Source organism: Leptodactylus fuscus, chromosome 5, assembly GCF_031893055.1.
Source record: "Leptodactylus fuscus isolate aLepFus1 chromosome 5, aLepFus1.hap2, whole genome shotgun sequence".
NCBI classification, from domain to species: Eukaryota; Metazoa; Chordata; class Amphibia; order Anura; family Leptodactylidae; genus Leptodactylus; species Leptodactylus fuscus.
This window is the reverse complement of record NC_134269.1, coordinates 180,619,998-180,645,560: the sequence shown is the minus strand read 5'-3', so window position 1 is coordinate 180,645,560 and position 25,563 is coordinate 180,619,998. Positions and strand designations below refer to the sequence as shown.

General features: G+C 40.2%; 1 protein-coding gene across 1 annotated transcript in view; it reads right to left on the bottom strand.

The window, feature by feature from the left end:
* Positions 1 to 25,563, bottom strand: part of LOC142203773 (A disintegrin and metalloproteinase with thrombospondin motifs 2-like) — a 283,879-nt gene that overhangs the window by 44,965 nt on the left and 213,351 nt on the right. Inside the window, exons 17-21 of the mRNA XM_075274794.1 lie at positions 17,026 to 17,185; positions 6,020 to 6,152; positions 4,321 to 4,528; positions 3,856 to 3,985; positions 1,633 to 1,722 (exon numbers count right to left, since the gene is read on the bottom strand). Of these exons, the coding sequence (XP_075130895.1) occupies positions 1,633 to 1,722; positions 3,856 to 3,985; positions 4,321 to 4,528; positions 6,020 to 6,152; positions 17,026 to 17,185 (721 nt within the window). The remainder of the gene's footprint in view (positions 1 to 1,632; positions 1,723 to 3,855; positions 3,986 to 4,320; positions 4,529 to 6,019; positions 6,153 to 17,025; positions 17,186 to 25,563) is intronic.

Sequence of the window (25,563 nt, the reverse complement as noted above, 5' to 3'; positions counted from 1 at the left end):
ACCGTGGCGCCGGAGGGGGTAATGCCTCCGATCGGTCCGGGGACCGATCGGAGGCATTAGAGCCGGTTGTCTACTGCTTAAAGCAGTAGACACCCGTACTATTACGACACATGTCGGGAAGGGGTTAACGAGGACCTTTCACCACCACCACTAATTCTAGATTTTAGCATCTGATTCCAGCACAGTTGGAATTTTTTCTCTAGCTCCCACCGTTCCTAAGCAACAAGCACAATCAGTTTTGACGCCCACCTTATAGTACAGAGACTAAATTGCTTAGGAAAAGAGGAAACCTAGAAAAATGTTCTAGAAACAGCAGAGCAGCACCTATTAATTACAATTTTTGTCAAAAAGGCCAGAGAAGGTATTTCATATACGTCCCCTGTGATGTCCCATATCCTTTCCTTAGACCACTAATTGGCCTCAGTGTTCACATGTGGTGAGAAGTTCCACCGGAACAAGACCCCGCAGCAGCAGGCTCAGACCATGGTGGGGGACACTGGACCACAATGGACAGGCGAGTATGGGCTTTTGTTTTGATTTTTTTCACATTCCCCAGGAACTCCCATTTGTAAATGAATTAGCATATTGTAAACTTTGCATTAGCATATTGAACAGTCTAATTTGAATAGCAGGAAAATAGAGGCGCTTTAGAAAAAAATATAAAAGGTTACAGAAACTGGAGAGCAGGTAATGTGGATATATCCTTTACTTGGTGACAAGTTCTGAACCAGTGATTGACAATGTCTTTTATGACTGTGCATACAGAAATATCACTGAATTGCACACGACTAACAACGTTTTTAATGATGATGCAGGCCTGCTTAAAGGACCAAGTATACTATTTTTTCTTCTATTACTATGTGAGGGCTTGTTTTTGTGGGATGAGTTATATTTCTCAATGGCATATATTTATAGTAGATATAATAACACTGATTAGTTTTCGGAATTTTTTGGAGTTAGGGACTACAAATAACATTCAGCAATTCCACCATTGTTTCATGTTTTTTTTCTTTTTTAGCAGTAACAATTAACAAGTTTGCTTTATTCAACAGGAAATTAAAAAGAAAAAAAAAAAGAGTATTTTAGGCTAAATGAAAGTTTTCATTAACTTTTTGATTTCATTTTTAAATTTTAATTTAAACTTTTTACAAATTATTGTAAACTTTGCTGAAGAATACTGTAACTTTATCTGAACTGTACCAAGTTACACTATGAAAATATATACCTTTTTTTAAGGTAATTTTGAACATCCTGCCCAAATTGCAGTAGACGTATATTGCCCACAGGTGTTTGCAGCCGTTTAGGTTCAAGTAAAGGAATTTTCATATAGTTCCATAAAAAAATATATAAATCTGAAAATTTGTTTGCCATTGTTACTGCCATGTGATGCTCTGCTACATTGTGTTCTTTGCTGATAATCGACTTTATAAAAAATATTAAAAGAAACCCCTTTGTCAGTGCTACAGAATGTAAAGAGAAGAGTGTAAACAGAAGACAAGAAAGTGCAAGAATAAAATCAAAGATATATAACTGGTCCACAAAGTATAAGAAAAAGAGCCAGAGTCCAGAGCAGCGACTGCATTGAATGCATGCATTTTATGCCACAGGCAGAATTATAAATAGGTCTTTTACTTGAAGATATTTTTTGGTTTGGATAATCTGTGTCCGGTCTAGAGAGCCACTGGACAGTGTAATTCTTCTTTAATGGATCAGAAGTGTTTCCTAAAACAAAGAGTAGGTAAAGGGTTAAACATTTTTCTCATAAAGGGTAAATGACAGAGATACTAAATAGGAGAAAAGCAGGCTGCAATTAACAAAAAAAACTTACTTAAAGGGGTATTCCCATCTCAGACTTTTATGACATATCCACAGGATATCCCAATAAATTCTGTCAGATACTAGTCCCATGTTTCGGAATTATAGCTATCTAAATAAAGGCCACTTTTGGCTATGTCCTGTCTATATGTGGTAACTGGGAAACAGCCAAGCAGACAAGTGATTATTATTATTATTGTTTATTTATATAGCACCATTAATCCCATGGTGCTTTACATTTGGGGGTTACATACAATACACAAAATATACAGGTACATATCATACTAATAGTGATCGGCTGGCACAGTGGGGTAGAGGGCCCTGCCCGCGAGGGCTTACAATCTATGAAGGAAGGGGGGTAGAGACAGGAGGAGAGGGGGAGACTGTACAGATGGCAGTGTGGTGATAGTGTTATTGGAGGTTGTAGGCCTTCCTGAATAGGTGAGTCTTCAGGGCCTTTTTGAAGCCTGTGATTGTGGGGGTCAGTCTTATGTGTCGTGGTAAGGAGTTCCAGAGTATGGGGGATGCACGGGAGAAATCTTGGAGACTGTTGTGTGAGGAGCGGATGAGGGCAGAGCGGAGTAGGAGGTCGTTGGAGGATCTGAGGTTACGTGTGGGCAGGTAGCGGGAGATGAGGTCAGAGATATATGGAGGGGACAGGTTATGGATGGCTTTGTATGTTAGCGTTAGTAGCTTGACTCAATTCGCTGGGCTATGGGTAACCAGTGGAGGGACTGGCAGAGGGAAGCAGCTGATGAGGATCGGGGGGTGAGGTGGATTAAGCGAGCAGCGCAGTTTAGGGTGGACTGGAGGGGGGCGAGGGTGTTAGCTGGGAGTCCATGCAGAAGGGTGTTGCAGTAGTCTAAGCGGGAGATTATGAGGGCCTGGACGAGCATCTTGGTAGTTTCTGGGGTGAGGAAGGAGCGGATTCGGTGGATGTTCTTGAGCTGGAGGCGACAAGAGGTGTTGAGGGTTTGAATATGTGGTTTGAAGGATAAGTCGGAGTCCAGGGTTACCCCAAGGCATCAGGCCTGTGGGACAGGGGTAAGTGGGGTTCCATTAACTTTGATAAATGGGTCGGGTGGAGGGGCCATACAGGATGAGCTGAAGATGATAAACTCTGTTTTATCCATGTTGAGTTTGAGAAAGCGAGAGGAGAGGAAGGAGGCTACGGCCGCTAGACAATCTGGAACTCTGGCCAGCAGGGAGGTAATGTCAGGTCCAGAGATGTAGATTTGGGTGTCGTCGGCATAGCAGTGGTACTGGAAACCATGAGATTCTATGAGTTGGCCCAGGCCAAGGGTGTAGATGGAGAACAGGAGGGGTCCTAGGACGGAGCCTTGGGGGACACCTACAGAGAGAGGGCATGGTGAGGAGGTGGTGTGCGAGTGGGAGACGCTGAATGTGCGGTCGGTGAGGTATGAGGAGATCCAGGAATGGGCCAGGTCTGAGATGCCAAGGGATGAGAGAATTTCTAGCAGGAGGGAGTGGTCAACTGTGTCAAAGGCAGAGGAGAGGTCGAGGAGGAGGAGGACAGAGTAATGGCGCTTGGCTTTGGCAGTTAGCAGGTCGTTAGTGACTTTTGTTAGGGCAGTTTCAGTGGAGTGCCAGGGTCTGAAGCCTGACTGAAGTCTGTCAAAGAGCAGGTTGGACGAGAGATAGGAGGAGAGTTCTGAGTGGACGTGTTGCTCAAGAAGTTTTGAGGCGTACGGGAGCAGTGAGATGGGACGATAGTTGGCTGGAGAGGACGGGTCGAGGGACGGTTTCTTAAGTATAGGAGTGACAGTGGCGTGTTTGAAGGCTGAGGGGAAGGATCCATTGGTTAGGGATAGATTGAAGAGATGGATTAGGGCTGGAGTGATAACTTCAGTGAGCTTGGGGATGAGATGTGATTGAATCGGGTCGAGCGCGCAGGAGGTGAGGTGGGATACAATGTGGTACAGAGAGCAAAGCGATTTGTATCACTGATAAACCGCAATAATATAGTATACTAACATTGACAATTTAGATTTTCCAACATATTGCTGCAACTAAACTTACCAGAACATGAAGGCAGTCTGCAAATCCGTATGGTTTCTGGTTTATCCATATTACAATTATCTATTTTATTGTCACTTGAACCACAGAGAACTTGCCTCTCTTGAGTTCCATTGCCACAAGTTACTGAACACTGCAAGAGAAAAAAAGAAAAAACTCATACAAAAATATCTGGAGGTGATATTACATATTAGTGGTTCTCAGCCTGGAGAACACCCTGCAGCTTCATGGGATACATGCCACACCTGGGAAGAAAACCATGTCATTTTGGCTGCAGAGTGAAAAAACAAAAAAACAAAATCAAAGCTTGCGGCGGGAAGTGGTTAATAAGAATACAGAACTGTACTCATCTCTGCATCACAGCATGGACAACTTACCATAGGCAAAGACAGTCCATAAATATTTGGTATGTATAACAGGAGAATTAAGCTGTGGGAAAAACAAAAGAAAATGAAATATTATACTTACTTGTGACCATGGTCCTACCCTCCACTGAACAGGACATGGTAGGCGATTGCAAGGTCTTTTGGTTTCTGGACGATTCTCATTGCAGTATTTACTGTGTATAGATCTGTTCATATTGTCACTTAGAGGCTGAATGCACCGTACTGTGCGGGTTTCATAACCTGTTTTTCCACATGTTGCAGAGCATTGTTCCCACTCTCCCGTCATCCATCTGTTTGCAAATGAAAACTAAATTTAAAAAAAATCATCTTAAAACAACTTAATAGTAAGTTTAATCATTACATTACATAACCAGTTATAAACCTTATATATTCATTTATGGTATTATCAAGAGAGTTGTCCCATTGAATTACAGGGGTTATGCAGATTCCAAAACTTATTACATCCACAACAGTGCTCAACACTCACTGTTTGATTGTGCGCCCTTTGCTTTATTTTATATGCTGCTCCTTGTTTCACTGTTAATTACATGAAGTGAATCTGTACAGGACAAACTACATTTCCCATGATTCATCTGCCTGATCTCACTCTCTATGTATCCCTCCTTTTTTTTACCTTCCCCTGCAATTAGATCACAAGCAATAAATCACTCCCACATACTCTCAGGGGGGAGTAGTGAGCTTGCAAACGAAACATCACAGCAGCATGTGACCTCAGATGTAAACAAAAAACTGTTTCATCAAGTCTATCGACATGTCCGTTTTTTTGAAGGCCATCAAAAAAGGTGGCATGCTTTTTGTCCGTTTTGGCAGGCACAAAAGCCCAATAGAAATGAATAGATCTGTTTTTAATGGACTTCCAAGTTATGTTTGTTAAAGACGGATCAGTGGGTTGGGTGAAAAAAGAAAGACCATTGAAATTCATCCATTTTTTTAACGGTTCATTAAAAATGGATGTAAAACAGAAGACACTTGGTCATCAAAAACGTTTTAACGGAACACATGCAAAACAGCTGTCAAAAACAGCTTGTTCGATCAGTCAGGGTCCATTCACACGGAGGAAAAAGGTGAGGAATTTGGTGTGGAATTTTCCACGCTGAAAAAAAAAGCCTCCCATTGATTTCAGTGGATTCTGCTAGCTTTTTTTTTTCACTAGTGGAATTTTCCGCTCGTGCCAATTTTGATTTTATATCAAATCCAGTGATCTGTGCAGCAATGTATTCACTATTGTCTATTTATATATCTATTCTGTCATTATTGTTGCTTTTTCACTGATGTATGGATTATGATAATTGGCTATTTTGGGCCTGAGCCGCTTTTGTCTTCTGTCCTTTGGCATCTTTTCATCTGCTAGTGTTTCATCCTTATTTGTCAATTTTTGTACAATAAAAGATTGATGTATTTTACCATACTATTGTGATTGATATTCCTTGTGGTGTTTCTAAGATTGCTGTTTCATAGTAGCAAGGGGACCAGAAAGGAGGCAGAACTAGACATCAACAGGCTGAGCATTAGGCTGTGCACCATAGCGACTTATGCCTGCCAGAAAAAGGGTCCTAATCGCAGAATGGAAAGTACTGTACATTTTTAACATTGTCATTTCTATACTTCTGCAAGGACACGTTTTCTTTTAAGTAACACTACTTTACAAAGTTACTCTTAAATGCATATTGATTTTACTTATTTCCATTTGTATCAATGGCACAACCCCTTAGACTGCAGATTAAAAAACATATTTTAAAAAAATTTGGGTGATAACTTACATGGGTTGTGAACACTCCTGAAGATTGCAGGCTCTGCGAATGGGCTTTAATTTTGGAATAAATTCACATAGCTTCTTATGTACCATTTTATGATCAGATTTTCTCCGACATCCATATTTTGTAAACTGATTACCTTGAAAATGAATAAATGCGTTTTGATGATGGCATACAGATACACACTGTAAGGACATGCCACTGACACTTATTGGGGATCAAATAAACTACTATGGTATGTAAATATCCAGTAGACTCTGTGAAACCGTTTTATAGGCCTGTTTATAAGTAGCACCATTTTTTTGGTATGACACTGTATATGTCCAGTCTATGTTAAAACAACATATGGACGACATCCCCATGCCTCCACCGACCCATTCACTTCATCTAGTGAGCCCAGACCACAAAATAGACAGGTATAGGACCTGCCCTGAGTTTTGCCCATGGGTGTTTATATGCGGCCATAGAGATGAATGGGTCCAATGTGCTATCCGTGAAAATCATAGCTAGCACACTGACAAAGAAGTCTTTTACTAAAACTATTATAGGGTTGTATGCTGATATGGTTCTTTGGTGGAGGAATACAGATACAGAACGCTGCATATATGACTTTGTTCTTATCATAGTTGTGAAAATCTCTAACACAACAATTGTTTGAGTACAGCATAATTTTTTCATGTGTGTTGTTTCAGTGTTATTGCGATCCTAAGCTTTTGTATACTACAATGACTGCAGCTCTAGGGATTAAAAAAAAAAACAGATCACTAATGAAAATAAAGATGTGAATTTGAGTTTGATATGGCTCACTGCAATCTTGGTGGCATATGAAAGCTGAGAATCTCATATGTCACCATAAGCACAGTTCTAGGTATAAAACTGGATATACAACTATTTTATACGGGACAGATTTTACAGTCTGTTTTCTACTAAAAGTAAGTAAAGTAAAGCATACTAAACAAGAGTAAAAAAAAAAAAGTGAAATGATACTTATACTTGAACTTTTATCAAACACATCACTATGTAGCATGAACGAATGTACACATAAGAAAGCAATTTATTACAGTTTGGACTAAAAGTAAGGAGCTTGACATGAACACATCTACGTAAGATGAACGAACCGATTCATAATGAACTGCTTTTGAACTGAATTTTCTCTGTTATATAAGCAGGCTTCTGGCTTCACCTGACAGCCAATCACAAGTGGTAGGTGGAGTGGCGATAGTGCTGACGTCACATATAGTATATAAGATACTGTGGGCAAGAAGAAGGGCCATTTTGTGATACTCAAGCTAGGGGATGTACAGATTGACTGATCCAAAGCAATTGCTACTAATAAATTGTTAGTGGAAAAACAACACTATAATTGCAATGGGATTACAGACTTATATGAGGAGGATGGATAGTGCACAGTTTAGTTAGATTTAATCAAATTTAGAGAGATGGGCAGGGAAAATTTCTGCATTGTTACACGTTTTCACTGTCACACATATACTGGACTTTCATTGTCAAGAATCTCATTTTTTTAGTGTCTTTGAATGCAATCGATGCATTTCCTTGTAACACAAGATCATATTTCCCATTACAATTCGTGTAGATCCCTGCACTCAGCAGATTTTCTTAGGCTAAGGCCTCAGGCTGCAGAAACGCTTTCCTGTAATACCAGCAAAGTGAATGAGATTCTGGCTTCTCCTATCCACACATTACAGAAAAAAATATCTGTGGAAAAGCAGCATTTTCTTTTTTTAAATCGCAAATATTTTTGAAAAATGCAGCATGTCAATTTTACCTGCATGTTTTTTCCTATAGATTTAACAAGAGAAGGAAACCAGCAAAGAAAAACACAGCAGAAAAAAACTGTGATGTGTTTCCATAGTTTTTTTTAGGTGTATTCTGCTACGTGGGGCCTTAGCTTTACATTGATTTTATTGACAAGGTCAGTCCTTTTAGTGCAAATTTAGGCAATAGCATTTTTTGTTAACTAGTACAGAAAAGTTGTTAAGCTATTGCAGTCTGTTTTAGTGCGATTCTCAGTGACCAAGACAACTTTATAGTGCTGAGGCCCATCTTCTTAAAGGGGTTGTCTCACAAAGTAAACTCAGCAGAAGCTTTGACCGGCTCCACATTCAACCTGAGTGCAGCCGCATGAAATGGCGTCCCTCTGCTAGATATCATCATGTTGGCCTCTCCTTAGATATATCTATATGGGAAAAGGTGTACGCCGCCATCAACAAATGGAGTGGCAGTTATGGGAAGGGACAACATGCAGCTTTAATGGTCCAGTGGGACAATGTTTTGTGTGTCATTGGGCACCATTTAGAAACACAGCAAGGCCACGTGCTGGCACTGACACCACCCTGTGGCCCAATTTCAACACCAGCGGAATCCATCCACCTCATTCTCTTCAGTGAGCGATTTCTTGTCCCCAACTACAATCTTTGGACCAAACCACCTAAACCTGAAACAATTCTTTAGAGGATCACCCATCTCTAATATCTACATACATCCTGTAATACTAAGCAGTAAATGAACAATGCATACTGGTGACGGCTATTAGAAGCACATATGTAAGAGTTATTACAACTGTTCAGTACTGCTGTATAATATCCTACATACTGCTTTTGAATGAGAGAGTAAGGAAGCTAAACATTCTGTTTTCCCCATGTACATCATAGCAGCTAGTTTACACCCATTAGCTCAAGGAAAACGGAGAACTAGAGATAAAGATAGCAGAGAGAAAAGTGCTAAAAATGGAGAATACAAGTCAGAAAGGGTCAGCAGTAGATACTCTTCATGTACACACAACTGCTTGTTTTGAAAAGTCACCTGAAAGGGCAGGCACGCTGTAAGAGACGGTCATAGTAACAGAAATATTCCCTTTCGTATGATAAATTGTGACAAATTGAGAGTTTGCACTCATGTACTCAATAGAGATGAGAAAACCAGTTGGGAAATTGTGACAAAACCAAAACTTGTACGATTTGTCTTGGATGCACAAAAATGGCCACCAATACACGTTACACAGAGGAGGAGGAGGACTGTGTAGTCTCTGTTACATAGCAGGCTTCTGGTATCACTTGGCAGACTTTCAGCCAATCATGGGGTATTAGTGCTGATGTCACAGGAAGTACAGCCATTTTGTGTACAGAACAGGCGAGGGAAAGAAGTCTCAGTGCAGCTAAAGCAGCTAATACATTGAACGTGATAAAATACTAACATTACAATAGTACTGCAGAATTATAAAGGGCAACCCTGCAGTATAGTTTAGTTAAATGTAATGAATTTTAGAGAGGCAGAAAAATCAAAGCAGTGGAGATAGAAGCTGTGTACTGTACTGCGACCATTGTGTAACACATACACTTACATTTTCATTTTGTAAAAAAAATGTTTGCAGAAGTGTTATAATATATATATATATATATATATATATATATATATATATATATATACATATATATATACACACAAACAGTATTAGACATAACTTTAGTGTTGCACAGTGATCTGTGATTGGCCACAGAGTGTCTTACATTATCTTGACTAAGTCACCATTGCAGTGCAAAATCTCATTTTAGGATTTTTTTTGTAACAATTTTTTTGTTAAAAGATACTGAAAACCGCTATTGTCACTTAAAAAAATCCTATATGACTGTCATACAGTGTATTCTAATCTAATATTCACTGGCCAGGACACCCTTTCAGTGCCAAATCTCATTCTATCCCTAATTTTCATCAAATAGTTTTTTTTTGTTGTTGCCCCCCCCCCAAAAAAAAAAAAAAAACAACAAAAAAAAAAACCACAGCTCCTGAATTGTCAATCATTATTACATAAGCAGTACAGTAAAATGACTGGAATAAACAGGAGCAGATGTATTGGGATGTATGGATGGGATTCATTAGACTGCAGTGACTGTAAAACACTGTTTTTGTCCACCACATTTACACCATGTCGGCCCCCTTGCTTTACACAGATTCTGATATCAATGATAGAATATAACGTTGATATGCTCAAAAATATCAGAAAACATCCTACTCTCCCAAAAGGAGAAGATATCACTGTCATACTTTTCCTATCTGACGCTATTTACTAACCATTTATCGATTTTTCCTCCTTCCATTACATATTTATTATTTAGAACACATTCTTATTTTGGGCCCTCACTAATTGAAAACCGCCATCCAATTCTCTTTATATTAATTTGTGAGATTATTTATATAATTTAACTCACATGTGATTTCCCTAAAATATGCTTTTGTCAAATGCCAACAATTGTTCCAATGCTAAAGAAAATCTAAATCCTTAATAATAGTCTCATGTGCTAAATTCTAGTGAGAATTAAACTTCCAACAATTCCAGCAATGATAGAGTGCACAGAAACCTCTAAATCAAATCCTACCATTACAGTGGGGCAAAAAAGTATTTAGTCAGTCACCAATAGTGCAAGTTCCACCATTTAGAAAGATGAGAGGCGTCTGTAATTTACATCATAGATAGACCTCAACTATGAGAGACAAAATGAGAAAACAAATCCAGAAAATCACATTGTCTGATTTTGTAAGAATTTATTTGCAAATTATGGTGGAAAATAAGTATTTGGTCAGTAACAAAATTTCATCTCAATACTTTGTTATATATCCTTTGTTGGCAATGACAGAGGTGAAACGTTTTCTGTAAGTCTTCACAAGGTTGGCACACACTGTTGTTGGTATGTTGGCCCATTCCTCCATGCAGATCTCCTCTAGAGCAGTGATGTTTTGGGGCTGTCGCTGGGCAACACGAACTTTCAACTCCCTCCAAAGGTTTTGTATAGGGTTGAGATCTGGAGACTGGCTAGGCCACTCCAGGACCTTGAAATGCTTCTTACAAAGCCACTCCTTTGTTGCCCTGGTGGTGTGCTTTGGATCATTGTCATGTTGAAAGACCCAGCCACGTTTCATCTTCAATGCCCTTGCTGATGGAAGGAGGTTTGCACTCAAAATCTCACGATACATGGCCCCATTCATTCTTTCATGTACCCGGATCAGTCGTCCTGGCCCCTTTGCAGAGAAACAGCCCCAAAGCATGATGTTTCCACCCCCATGCTTTACAGTAGGTATGGTGTTTGATAGATGCAACGCAGTATTCTTTTTCCTCCAAACACGAAAAGTTGTGTTTCTACCAAACAGTTCCAGTTTGGTTTCATCAGACCATAGGACATTCTCCCAATACTCTTCTGGATCATCCAAATGCTCTCTAGCAAACTTCAGACGGGCCCGGACATGTACTGGCTTAAGCAGTGGGACACGTCTGGCACTGCAGGATCTGAGTCCCTGGCGGCGTAGTGTGTTACTGATGGTAGGCTTTGTTACATTGGTCCCAGCTCTCTGCAGTTCATTCACTAGGTCCCCCCGCGTGGTTTTGGGATTTTTGCTCACCGTTCTTGTGATCATTTTGACCCCACGGGGTGAGATCTTGCGTGGAGCCCCAGATCGAGGAAGATTATCAGTGGTCTTGTATGTCTTCCATTTTCTAATTATTGCTCCCACAGTTGATTTCTTCAATCCACGCTGGTTGCCTATTGCACATTCAGTCTTCCCAGCCTGGTGCAGGGCTACAATTTTGTTTCTGGTGTCCTTTGACAGCTCTTTGGTCTTCACCATAGTGGAGTTTGGAGTCTGACTGTTTGAGGGTGTGCACAGGTGTCTTTTTATACTGATAACAAGTTTAAACAGGTGCCATTACTACAGGTAATGAGTGGAGGAAAGAGGAGACTCTTAAAGAAGAAGTTACAGGTCTGTGAGAGCCAGAAATCTTGATTGTTTGTAGGTGACCAAATACTTATTTTCCACCATAATTTGAAAAAAAATTCTTACAAAATCAGACAATATGATTTTCTGGATTTGTTTTCTCATTTTGTCTCTCATAGTTGAGGTCTACCTGTGATGTAAATTACAGACGCCTCTCATCTTTTTAAGTGGTGGAACTTGCACTATTGGTAACTGACTAAATACTTTTTTGCGCCACTGTACATGATCGGATAATGTTCTTGTACCCAAAATACACTTGATGCAAAATACCCCTTGAGTAACTATTATATATTGAATGAAAGACAATGTCAACCTCTGAAATCTCTGAAATTAGATAGGCATGGAAGTCAAATATTTTCTGATAATGACGATCTCTTGATCATACCCCCCACACACACACACACATAACTCTTGTATTCTAAGACAATATTCTAATAATCCATCCTAAAGTTGCGGCCCCATGTTTCGGAAACGCAACTTTTTTGTTACAGATTTTGTTGCGTTTTTTGAGCCAAAGCCAAGAATGGCTACTATAGGAATTGGAAATATATAAGACCTTATACTTCTACCTTCTGCTCAATCCACTCCTTGCTTTGGATCAAAAAACTGCAACAAAATCTGCAACATAAAAAGCTGCGTTTCCGCAACATGGGGCCTCAACCTAAAAGGGAAAAAAAATTCCTATACTCCTTTCACACAGTCGCAGATACCAACTTACACCCAACGAGAGCATGGCTCCGCACCCACCCCTCCTACTGCCAATATACTAAATCGATGCCAACAAGCACTACCTGTCAACTATCACGACATGCAACCCTGTATCTCACTTGCAGAGTTTTGAAAGTAGCAGTATAACTTAAATCCCCCAAAAAAAACCTCATTTTGGAAACTATACCCCTCAAGGGACTTGTCATGGGTGACAACAAACATTTAGACTCCACAGCTATTTCATAGAATTTATTTAAATTTGGCTATGAATAAATCATCATTTTAGCCTAAGGGGTTACATAAGGGGTTAAAAGAGAAAACATCACACAATGTGTTATTCAATTGCTCTTAGATATATCCCATATGTGGTTGTAAACTGCTATATGAGCACATGGTGAGGCACAGAAGGGAAAGAGCTGTTTGGCTTTTGGAGGGCAAATTTTGTTGGAACAGCTTTTGGCTGCCATTTTTTAACATTGAGTGTGAAAATGAAAAATTACAGTTCTTGCAATAAAATGTGAATTTAGCCCCATTTTTTTTTTTAATTTCCACAAAAAGTTGAAGGAGAAAATGCTCCATGTGGATGAAAACTGTTTGGGCACATGACAGGGAGCAGAAGCAAGGAGTACCATTAGTTTTTTGGAGGGCAGCTTTTGTTGGAATCATTTTCAGGAACAAGACACATTTGCAGAGTCACTATGGTGTGAAAATAATGAGAAATGACCTTATTTGGAAAACTGCACCTCTCAAAACAATAAAGGGTTATTATGGTCATTTTGATGGTGCAAAATGAAAATTCTAACTTTAGTGGCCAGTATGCCACGCCTAGGTTGTGGCACTGTGAAAAGTCAGATGTATAGTTATTGTGCTCAGTTTCCTCGAATCTCTGAAAGCCTCATAGAAGTGAATGAAGCTCTGGTCATGCAAACACACTGGTGATTCATTCACAGGGAGGCTACATAGAGCCTTTCAGGTCCGCGTTCTCCTGACCGCTAGTGGTCCGATCCCATGCAATACAGGAATATGACACTAAGTTACCCCTATACACACTAATATGTCATGGTGCAACAAAACCATTCAATGAACTGCTGGTGTTAATGGCATCTCATCCTTTCCTATATTGTCACCCTCCTGAGTCAACTACTTTCATTCTATATTCTCTATGTCTGTGTTTTAATGATAATAAATCTTGTGGCAAACATTGTATAGCATGTTGTTGCAGCTTTCCAGCCGCCATATCTCTGAATTCCTCTAATACTCTTCATATTGACATGAATAGCCCCACTATTCATATAAGGCGAGGCATCGGGAGACAGTATTTATGTATAAAGGTACTGTATTACCCTCGGGGGTATTGGGCTGTACTAATTTCAGGTGGGCATTATTGATTTAAGGGGCCATACAGGAGTATTAATAATTAATGAAGTTCACAGGGGACAATACTAATTGTGGGCATTATGACATAAGTGGGCAATAATGATTTATGAGGGACACAGGGGCCTTATTAATTCAGGACCACTATTAATTTAAAGGGGTTGTCCCATCATGAACTTTAAAACAAGCAGCAGGTGAGGCTTATAATGTATATTTCCCCCTTAACCTGAGCTGGGTAGTTATGGACAATGTTGTACACTGCCGTACGGTTACTGCAGTAGTCCCCTCACTGTATTACATTATACATTGAAAGTGATGGCTGACCCAGTGCAGGAACAAAGGGGAGGATGCAGGTAAGTGTCAGTGCATTTTTTTTATTTATAACCCTCCCCTGCTGCATGCATTAATATTTCTGATCTGAATAGGTATTTTAGTGCTATTAAGGGGTTAATAATTGCACCAAAATGCCTTTAGCAGTGTTTTAAGTGATTTTTGGCTCTCTCTGGGACCTCCTAACATCCTCTTCACAGCCTGCGCTGTGAACAAGCACTCCGGACACTTGCAGGCTGGGCGGCAGCAGCAGCTCCCCGCTCTTAGGGATGGAGGGAGCCGGGGTGCTGCTTGTTCAAAGCGCAGGCTCAGAGTCATCTCCGGACACTAGCAGGCGGGGCCGCCGCAGCCCCAGCCTTCCAGTGTCCAGAATTAACTCTCAGCCTGCGCTGTGAAGAAGCAGACAGCGGGGATCCCTGGGTTGCCACTGAACACCCCTGTCTCCTGCTCTCATGCTCTGTCTGACCCCGCCCACAGACATGCCCTGCCCACAGGCCCACCCCGACCCCGCCCACAAGTAGTGGGTAGTAGATCTTTTGCCTTGCCAGTTTATAAAGTAGCTCACATGCTGAAGAAGTGTGAGCACCCCTGCTCTAGAGACAGCATACACACCAAAAAAAGGGATTCCTGTAAAAATTCAGATATTTTCATCAAAGATGCTCCTTCCAGTATCAGTTAAGAAGCCAGGCTATTAAGAAAAAAACAAAAAACAGGTGAGGTAGACAGATTCCAAGAAAATAAAAAGAGAATGAACGACCAACTAATGAGTCTTATGTCCAGTGGGAGGAAAACTACAGTTTTCATAACCCACTTGGGAAGATATTTTCAAGTCTCTCCGTGGGTCTTCAAAACTATCAGTTAAGGCTACAATCTAGATTTTGAAAATCTTCCTCCTCAGAGATTTGTAACAATAAGAAATCTTTCTCCTCTACTATCCATGAAGAAACAAATCGAGCTCCTTCAAAGGGCAGTACTGGTCCAATTGCCCTAATCTGAGCAAGGTTTCGGTCGTTACTCCCTAGATTTTTTGGGTTGAGAAGTCAAATAGTTGATATAGAAACTAATATAACCTAAAGGGTTTAAATCATTTTCTAAAATACAAGAGATTCAAAATGGAAACCAGTCGCTCAACACTAAACCTAGTATTTCAGGACTGCTTGATAGTGTGTTTAGTTCTGACAGAACGTACAACCATACCCTGACTGAAAAATTCGTAAGAAATTTTCTCCGAAAAAAAACTGCAGATTTGTAGTTTCAAATTCAGTCTCTCACATTAGGACTTTGTGCGGCTTCCAGTGTTTTTACAAAGGTAATGAATAGAGATGAGCGAGTAGGTATTCGATCGAATACCACGGTATTTGAAATACTCGTACTCGATCGAGTACCACTCGCTATTCGAATGGAAAAGTTTGATGCAGAACCAGCATTGATTGGATGAATGCTATACAGTCGGCCAATCAACGCTGGTTCTTCTCCTACCTTTAGAAGTCTTCTCCGTGCAGCTTCCCCGCGGCGTCTTCCGGCTCTGAATTCACTCTACCAGGCATCGGACCTGGGCAGAGCTAACTGCGCATGCCCGCTTGTAGTGTGGGTATGCGCAGTCGGCTCTGCCCAGGGACGCTTCACGGAGAAGACTTCTCGGAGGATCCAGCCCAGCCCTCACTCGTGGACTTGGTAAGAATAATGTGATCGAACGTTGCCTACCCCTGAAACGAGCATTTTCCCCCCATAGAGTATAATAGGGTTCGATATTCGATTTGAGTAGTTGAATATTGAGGGGCTACTCGAAACGAATCTCAAACATTTTACTGTTCACTCATCTCTAGTAATGAACGAAGTAACAGTCTTTTCTTCTATAGGGTATCTTGATAATACCATATAAATTTTTTGCCTGGCAGTCCCATCAAGTGACTAGTTATCTGCCCACTTCCAGATCATTGAAGACTTTTCTCTGTCATTTTCTGGGAAAAGTCAGGAATATTCTTGAAATATCCTTAGACTCCCATCTTATGTCATTCTTTCTCCCTCAAGAAGAAGAAGAAGAAGAATCAAGAATCAGATGTTTATCAGTGTCCATTAACCACAATTCAAGAAGGCATTACTTCTTTGGGCTCAAGCTCATACAAGAGAACTTCTTCTTTCAATTTGGGACAAGATATAATCCTCTCTCGACAAACTCTCAAAGTCCCAAGAACAATAATAGACTCACTTTGCTGTTGGCAAATCAAGAGAAATTACCGCAAAAGTGTACATAGGCGATGCCTTCACTAGAGTGTGGTCACAACAGATGCCAGCAGGTGGAGCTAGGGGAACATCACAAGATGCTTTTTATCTTATTTGGGAAAACTGAAGATTTGAAGTACTGCGTGATGACTGAAGCAGATATGAAGAGGGACCATTTTTTGGTTTCTGTCATCCTGGTAGTGGTTTTGTAGGGGTTAAGGGAAATCCAATTACTAGCAAGTATAATCTTCAACGTTTTGCAAAGGCCTGCTGGGAGTTTGGTCTGGGAAATGCACCCCACATGTATTTCGTATTTTACGGACTGAATATGCTGGCCTCTCTCATATAGAACTTACAGATGGGACTTTAGGCATTTTCCAAAGGCAGTAACACAGACATAATATAATATATAGTAATATATAATATATTATTCATTATATAAAATTCTTTTTATATCTGGCAATCTAAACAAGTTTAATATTTAAACAATTATTTGTGAAGTAAAGAGGTTCTATTCCTGTGAGTAACAATACATCATTGGTGCCAAATACTAAAGTTAGCTATTCTTAAAACCACATATAGAGATTCATTACCTCCTCCACAGGGTTTGGAACAATGGGACCATTTCTTCAAAGCCCACTCATAATCATCTACATCCTCTTCCAGAACATGGTTGTTACCTACATTTAAAGAATCTTCATGTATCATGTACTTATAAGACAATGCAATCTTAACACTTCCTTGAGGAATTACCTGAAATACAAAGAGGATGCATTTGCATAAAGCGCAAAGAAGACTTCAGTAGCTATAACATCAATGTAGTTGTGCAGGGGCCTGATAGGAGGTGACAGATTGCTTTACACTATTCTTCTGATTTACATTTATATTAGCAGAAACTGAAGACCACACAAGCCACATTTCTATATTCTGTAAATGGGGCAAATACATGAAATTTACAGATCTAAAATAAAAAAAACTTCTATTTTTATATAGCCACTATGACGCTAGATCTTCCAACCTGTTTAATCTCCAAAAATATTTTGTTCCAAAGGTATTTATTAAATTACAGTACCATAAAAAGCATAGTGGACAGTATTCCAAAAAAAGAGACAGACATAAAGTGACAAAAGTAGCCATCAAATATCAAAGACAGTATCACACATCAAATGGCAGTGTACAAAGAAAAGGGAGAAATAAAAACATAAAAATCCACCTGAATTCGGGGAAAGAGAGGGAGAGAAGTAGCGCTACAATGGACCAGGGCAGCAGGAGTGTCAACTAAGAATCCGCAGAGGGATGGGGTGATGGGAGAGAGGGCTCAACCCAGTCACACACAATTATTTAAAATGAGATTTTACCAATATTATCATCTTACCTGTACTGACCTCTGTATGACATTTTTAACCATTTGACCCTTATGTTGACCTTTAAGACACAGCAATTTATTTCTTTGATTTACCACCTCCTGAAAGCAATGATTTTTTTTTTTTTTCCATCTTTCTGTCAACGGGGTCTTATAAAGGACAGATTTATTTTATAAAACCAGATGTATTATTAATGTCACCATTTTTAGGTACATATAATACACTGAAGTTAGTTTGTTAAATTAATAAGAGATGATGGACAATCCAGCAATTCAATCCATACACGGGATTTGTTTTAGGTTTCCTTTTACAGCATCCACAATGTGGTTTAAAGGGGTCCATCAGCAAAATTTTGCAGTATGAGCCCCACATATGCGTGAATAGCCATTAACCCCTTCCTGACATGCGCCGTAATAGTACGGTGCATGTCGAGTCTGTAACTATGGCGACCGCCCAGGAGCCGGGCGGCCGCCATAGCCGCCGGGTGTCTACTGCTTTAAGCAGTAGACAACCGGCTCTAATGTCTCTGATCGGTCGCCGGACCGATCGGAGGCATTAACCCTTCCGGCGCCAGGGTCAAAGGTGCTGGAGGCGCCATTTTCCTGGCGGTGCATGGGCGCCGCCATTTTGCCGGTGATCGCCGGCTCCTGGAGCATGCTCCAGGGCCGACGTCACGTTGCCGTGACAGCCGGGAGCCTTTACAAGGCTCCCAGGCTTGTCTGCAAATTCTCTCTTTTGCAGGCTGGTCTATGCAGCCTGCAAAAGAAAGGATGATTTTTCGCAATGCATTAATTCAACACCCCTAGGGGGTCTAATAAATGCAAAAATTAAAAAAAAAAAAATATAAAAAAATATAAAAAGTATCAAAAGTTCAAATCACCCCCCTTTCCCTAGAACACATATAAAAGTAAAACATATACATGTTAAACATATGCATGTTAGGTATCTCCGTGTCCGAAATCGTTCTGTTGGGGGTGCTCAAGACCCCCTGAGGTATGTTTGTCGTAGGCCTAATTGAAAAAGAGGAAGTTACGAGCGCTCGGGTGACACACACAACAGACACAGCTGTCAGTTATTCAAGTGCCACACTTTATTGTACAGTATCTCAAGTATATATAGTCACAGACAAGCAGCAAGGCATATGATCTTATTACGTCATGTCACAAGACAGGCTGAGGCTAAAAAGCCTTTGTCTTAAAGTTTCCATCTTTGCTGCTTAACAGACAATTTTTCAGCTATATGAAGCTAAAGATATATGCTGATAATCAGTTTCAGTTCCCCCTCTCACCCTTGTCATTTTGAACTGCAAGCCATGTATTTTCCAAAAGATATTTTAACCCTTCACAGCCCGCTCTACAAATCTATAAAAATATTTTTCCTGTTCGGTAGCGGTAACGCCGTAGCGGGAAAAATAGTCAAAAGTGCCAAACCGCCGTTTTTTCACTGTTTTGACTCTGATAAAAATTTGAATAAAAAGTGATCAAAGCAATAAAAGACGCAAATAAAGACGCCCTATGCATCCCCGTACACTTACATATAAAAATGTTACGGCCGTCGGAATATGGCGACTTTTAGAAAAAATTTTTTAACACAGTTTTGGAATTTTTTTAAGGGGTCAAAATGTAAATAAAACCATATAAATTTGGTATCCCTGGAACCGTACCGAAACACAGAATACAGGGGACATGTCATTTTGGCTGCACATTGAACACCGTAAAACCAAAGCCTGTAAGAAAGTCGCAGAAATGCATTTTTTCTTCAAATCCACCCCATTCTGAATTTTTTTCCTGCTTCCCAGTACATTATATAGAATAATTAATGGTGGCCTCATGAAGAAAAATTTGTCCCGCAAAAATTAAGACCTAATATGGCTCTGGGAGCGGAGAAATAAAAAAAGTTATGGGGTTTAGAAGGAGGGGAGTCAAAAACGAAAAATCAAAAAATGCCATCGGCGGGAAGGGGTTAAAAAGGCTATTCAGGCACCGCTAATATTATTTTAACACCCTCCCCCCCCCCCCCCCGTTTTAAACTAATACCCTAAAAACGAATATGCTAATTATACTTATCGTGCACAGTGGACGGTCACGCACTGTCAGACGTCATCTTCTGGTACGGCTTCCTCTTCTTTCTTCTTACAGCGACGCCCTCTGGTCCTGGCTCTTCCCCGGCTTCATCGTCCTCTTCTTTTGGCAGGATTGGTTCAAATCCCGCGCGGGTAGTAGCGCTCCCTCCAGGTGTACTACACCTAGTAGTACACCTGGAGGGAGTGCTAGGTCCCTACACGATCGTACTACGCACACACGGTATTTGAGCCAATCCCGCCGGAAGAAGAGGATTCAAGAGGAAGGCGTGCCAGAAGGTGACGTCAGACAGTGCATGACCGCCCACCGTGCATGATAAGTATAAATAGCATGTTCATTTTTAAGATATTATTTTAAAATGGGGGGGGGAGTTAAAATAACATTAGCGGTGCCTGAATAGCCTTTTTAAAGGCTATTCACGCATATGTGGGGCTCATACAGCAAAATTTTGCTGACAGAGCCCCTTTAAATGGTTTTTTTTTTCTATTGGAGCAGTATGAAGGCTCATGTTTTGCAGGGTTAGTTGGTGATTTTAATGGTACCAAATTGATGTGCAGTACTGTGCAAATGTTTTAGGCAGATGGAAAGAGTGTTGCAAAGTAATAATGCCCGTACTTACGTACACAGTTATTCAGTGAGAGAGGCAGGAATAGCTCTCAATACAGAAGCAAGAGAAAGAATAAAAAGATATAGGACTTTTCAGCAAGGAATCACAACTTATAATGTATTTTACAAAATACTGCCAGAAAATCAAAAATTGTCTGAAGGTTTAGTTAAACTTTAAACCCTTCCCGACATCTGAAGTAATAGTACGGTGGATGCCTAGTCTTTAAAGATTGCAGCTGCTCTGCTGCAGAACGGCTGCTGTATCTCCGCTGTCATGTACAGCGGATACCTGGCACTAATGCCAGCTCTTGCAGGCCAGCTCCTGCACAGCTAGTTCACGAGGTCTGACCTGTTCCCTTACCAGCTGAAAGCCTTATGAAGGCTTCCAGACCTGCAATAGAAATATTACTATTGCGGCTGGTCTATGACCAGCTGCAATAGTAACATACCAAAAGACCCATAGACTATGGGACTTACAATGAAGATATTGAAGGTTCAAGCCCTCTATAGGGGCTAACAAAACAGTAATAAAAAAAAATCTAGTTTAAAAAAATATATATATTAAAAGTTCATATCATCCCCCTTTCCTTAAAAAAAAATATATATATATATATATATATATATATATATATATATATATATATATATATATATATATATATCCTACTAATATTATAAGTGTGAAAGTTTGTGTGTTTGGATGTTTGTTCCTCAATCACGCTAAAACGCCTGGACGGATTTGCGTGCAATTTTCCACAAACATAGTTTTCCCTTAGGATTGAGTCACAGGCTACTTTTGGTGCCACTAAACAACATGGCTTCCTAGCAGGAGACTCACAAAAGCAGGACTCCTAGCCCCAGCTATAGACTCACACACTGCCTGGCATTTCCTGCCTCAACCTGCCTGCACACTCCTTACTGTCACCTCAGGAGTAGCCCTCACTCTACTCACTCACATTTACATATAGCTTTCCACTATATAACACATCACATTGTCTGTACCACGACATACACAATACAACACATCACATTGTCTGACACAGTACAACACATCACATTGTCTGTATCGCGACATACACAATACAACACATCACATTGTCTGTATCGCGACATACACAATACAACACATCACATTGTCTGTATCGCGACATACACAATACAACACATCACATTGTCTGTATCACGACATACACAATACAATACATCACATTGTCTGTATCACGACATACACAATACAACACATCACATTGTCTGTATCACGACATACACAATACAACACATCACATTGTCTGACACAATACAACACATCACATTGTCTGTATCACGACATACACAATACAACACATCACATCACATTTGCTAGCCCACCAAACTTTTTAAAGCACTTTTAGAGTTTCACACGTCTGTGTCCGCCCAATTCTCAAATCACCGCAGACAAAGTCGCGGGTAAAAGCTAGTGTGTGTGTGTATATATATATATATATATATATATATATATATATATATTTTAAAAAAGGTCTGTTTAGTGCTATTAATGGGTTAATAAATGCACCCATATACCTTTAGCAGTATTTTGAGTGATTTCTGAGTGTCTCTGGGAGCTCCGGGTATCTTCTGTATTTGTTTCCATGGTTCAGCTGTCTGCTATGTAACTTCACCTCAATGCCTTCCCCTTCCTCTCTCCCTCCCATACACCCCCTCTCTGTCTCTGGCTCCAGGGATATGGGTAAAAATAATTTTTTGCTAAAACAAAATGTAGAAAGTAAGCAGAGGGAGGGTGCTAAGATTAGTGCAGGGATTAATTTTTGTTTCGGACAACCCCTTTAAGTTTATGGTCACTATTACCAAGGTTATTGCCAACAGTGACATTATCAATAAGTCCCACATTATTAGAAATGACCAGATCCAGTTAGCAGTACAGGACAGAAAGCGGATCACACAGCCCCCAGCAATCCTGATAAATGCCAGTTATTGTAATTTCTGTATCAGTGCCTCATGGTTTTATAGATCTCTGCTTATTGTTATTCATACTGCTTACGGTATTTATATTGGATAAAAATCATTCCATGGTCATGAACACACAGGGGCATGGCTTGTTACAGTCACAGCACAGTACAATAATTAGACATCTGCTTGGTAACGGGCTGCACATCAAATAACAAGATTCTTCATTACAGAGTGTGTATTGTCTGTTACCATCTGTTATCATTAAAGTAAAAATTAAAAAAATAAAAAAAAAACAATAAGGAATGAATGATTTGCAAGAGAAAGACAAACTTTGACCAGTGCAAGATTTCTACAAGACTGTTTGAGAAGCAGCAGAAAGTCCAAAGAGTTCTTTGCACATTGAATATCCCCATAAAGGGAGTCCAGAGAGTTGGAACTGTATGAAGCAGATTTAGCACAGTATTTATTGTATATGTTAGTTGTCTGGTGTAAATAGATTGTGTTTGGAGACGCCACTGCTGAATCTGCCAAAGAGTATGTGCACATGGCGGAAACCAGATTCCGCCAGGTGAACGCTCCGCGTGGCTACGGGTTGCCGATGCAGTGCACTGGAATTCAGTCATGGTATTTCGCTCCTGATTAGACCCAAATGAACGGGCCTAATCAGGAGGGAGAGTTGAGCTGTGGACACCTCAGCTGTCTCCGCCGCGGAATTAGCGGGAAGAAGGGGCATCTCGTTTCTTTTTCCCGCTAGCGGAAAAAAAACACTAGAGGGAAAAAAAAAAAGCAAGCCACTCCCATTCAAATTAATGGGAGCCTTTTTTGCAGGCGGATTCCGCCTCAAAATCTGCCTGCAAAAAACTCAGTGTGAACATACCCTAAAATCGTCAGAGAGAACATTAGTGCCGACTGGGCTGCGGGAGGGTGAACTTCTAATATACCTCACATAGAAACACGTTATACTTGGTATGAATGAGCTCCCAATGCTATGCCTCTGATGAATCTGCTGCACGGAGAAGTGTCAGCAAAGGAAACGCGTCAGGAAGTCTTTCTTTTAAGCCAGTACTTGTTACATAGACCGTGAAGTAGTAGAACTGAGAAGATAGAGATAGTACGGGCACCTAAAGAAACTACACTGGAGGTCCCGCACTCTTACCTGTCTAACCTTGTTAGCCTATACCCTGAATACAGACTGAAGGAATAGGGCAATGGCCTAATATTGCTGGCTATCTATATAAACCACTAGTCTTTATGGGAGAAATACCCAGCTGGGATGTCTCTGGGTTACGCTAGGTTCACACCTGCGTTCAAGGTCTCCGTTCTATGGTTTCCGTCTTCTGCATGCCGTGAGCGGCGGTGAGCGTTTTAGGCTCTCCGCCGTGAAACCGGTTTTTTAAATCTGGACACAGAGTACTGCATGTCCGACTCTGTGTCCGGATTATAAAACCCGGTTTTGCGGCGGAGAGCCTAAAACGCTCACCGCCGCTCATGGCCGGACATCTCTCTCACCCATTCAAATGAATGGGTATGAAAGACTCTTGCAGGTTTCCGTCTCCTGCCTCTGTTTTAGGCAGGAAACGGAAACCTGAAGTACGGAGTGCCGGCGCAGATGTGAACTAGCTCTTAGTGGTTTATGCTCCTTATTTTAGACCATTTTGGTTTTTAGATATGGTTTATTTTGGGAGTAATTATGGAAGTATATACAGTGTAGATGCTAGACTATCAACAGATATACTCCTAAATTTGAGGGGTTTTGAGTGATCACTTGGGTGTTTTCTTTTTGGTATTTACCTATTTTAAAATATAAAAATAAAGAATTGATATTTTAATACGTCCGTTATAATAGACCACTCATCGATTTTAGTAATTCAACATTTTTTTACATGTGTAAAAAAAACACGTCAAAACACACGTCAAAATACACATCAAAATACATGTGTAAAATGTCATTGAAGTCAATGAGAGTCTTATTTTTACACGTGTATTGGGCCCTTATAATGCAGAGATTCCTGTGGACTCCCTAAAGTGCCAGGGCCTGTAGCGATTGCAACCTCTGCACCCTATAACTCACATATTGCCTCCTGACGAAGCCGGGTGTCGGCGAAACGCGCGTCGGGCGTTTCAACAAGTCCCATCTTCTGATGTACTGAGAGTCTCCTTCTGCTGAGTATCTCCCCCTCTGGCATTGCTGACATTTGGTCATGTCTCTACCAACAGGTATGCATTTACATTATCCTCTTAGCTGCATTTATTGACATGTGGTGGGAGTACGAATGCGGATATATATTTATCATTCTGGTTGGAATATCCTATCAGCACTTCAGAGTATCTATTCTATATTGTGTATATTTTTGATAGAAATTATTATATCGGATATTCTATCCAGTTCTGCGATACTATATTCATATTATAGGATTTCTCTCAGTCATCATTAGTGGGAGGGTTAGGTGTCACACTGCCATCGATTGTGTGGGGGGTTCTGTCCCCTTGTGTGTTTTCCCTATCTTATATGTTGTTTATTGATGTTTATTAATTATAATTGTTAATAAATTAAAAGATTTTTATTTGTCTCTTACAGTTAATGTTACTATAGAAACTGTTCAAAAGTTTAAAATGACTGTTAGAATTCTCATTAAAAAAAAACTCCAACTAAAATCTTGGAATAGCTTGGAGAGAATAAAGGTCGTCTAGATGACAGAAAGGTAGTTGGGTCTTCTATAACTGGTTCAAAGGATGAGAGTGAGCAAGAGGAAGTCATATGGCCATTCCTTCTTGTTGATGTTATTTTATAATAAGAGCCCAAGAATTCTTTAAGACTAAAGAGTGTGAAAAATATCAAAATGTTGTTTTGCACTGAACAGTGAACAGATGACAGAGGTGTAGTATCTTGTTTTGAAGGCAGAGTTATATTTTTTTAAGCATGAGGTTGTGGAGGAGAAAAGCACCGCTTTCACCGCTATAGCACCGCTGAAAGAAATTTGAGGTACCGTATATATACTCGAGTATAAGCCGACCCAAATATAAGCAGAGTCCCCTAATTAATACCACAAAAACTGGAAAAACTTATTGACTCGAGTATAAGCCGAGGAGTATAATCCACCATTGCAGATAAAAAGTCTGGTCATGTGCATTG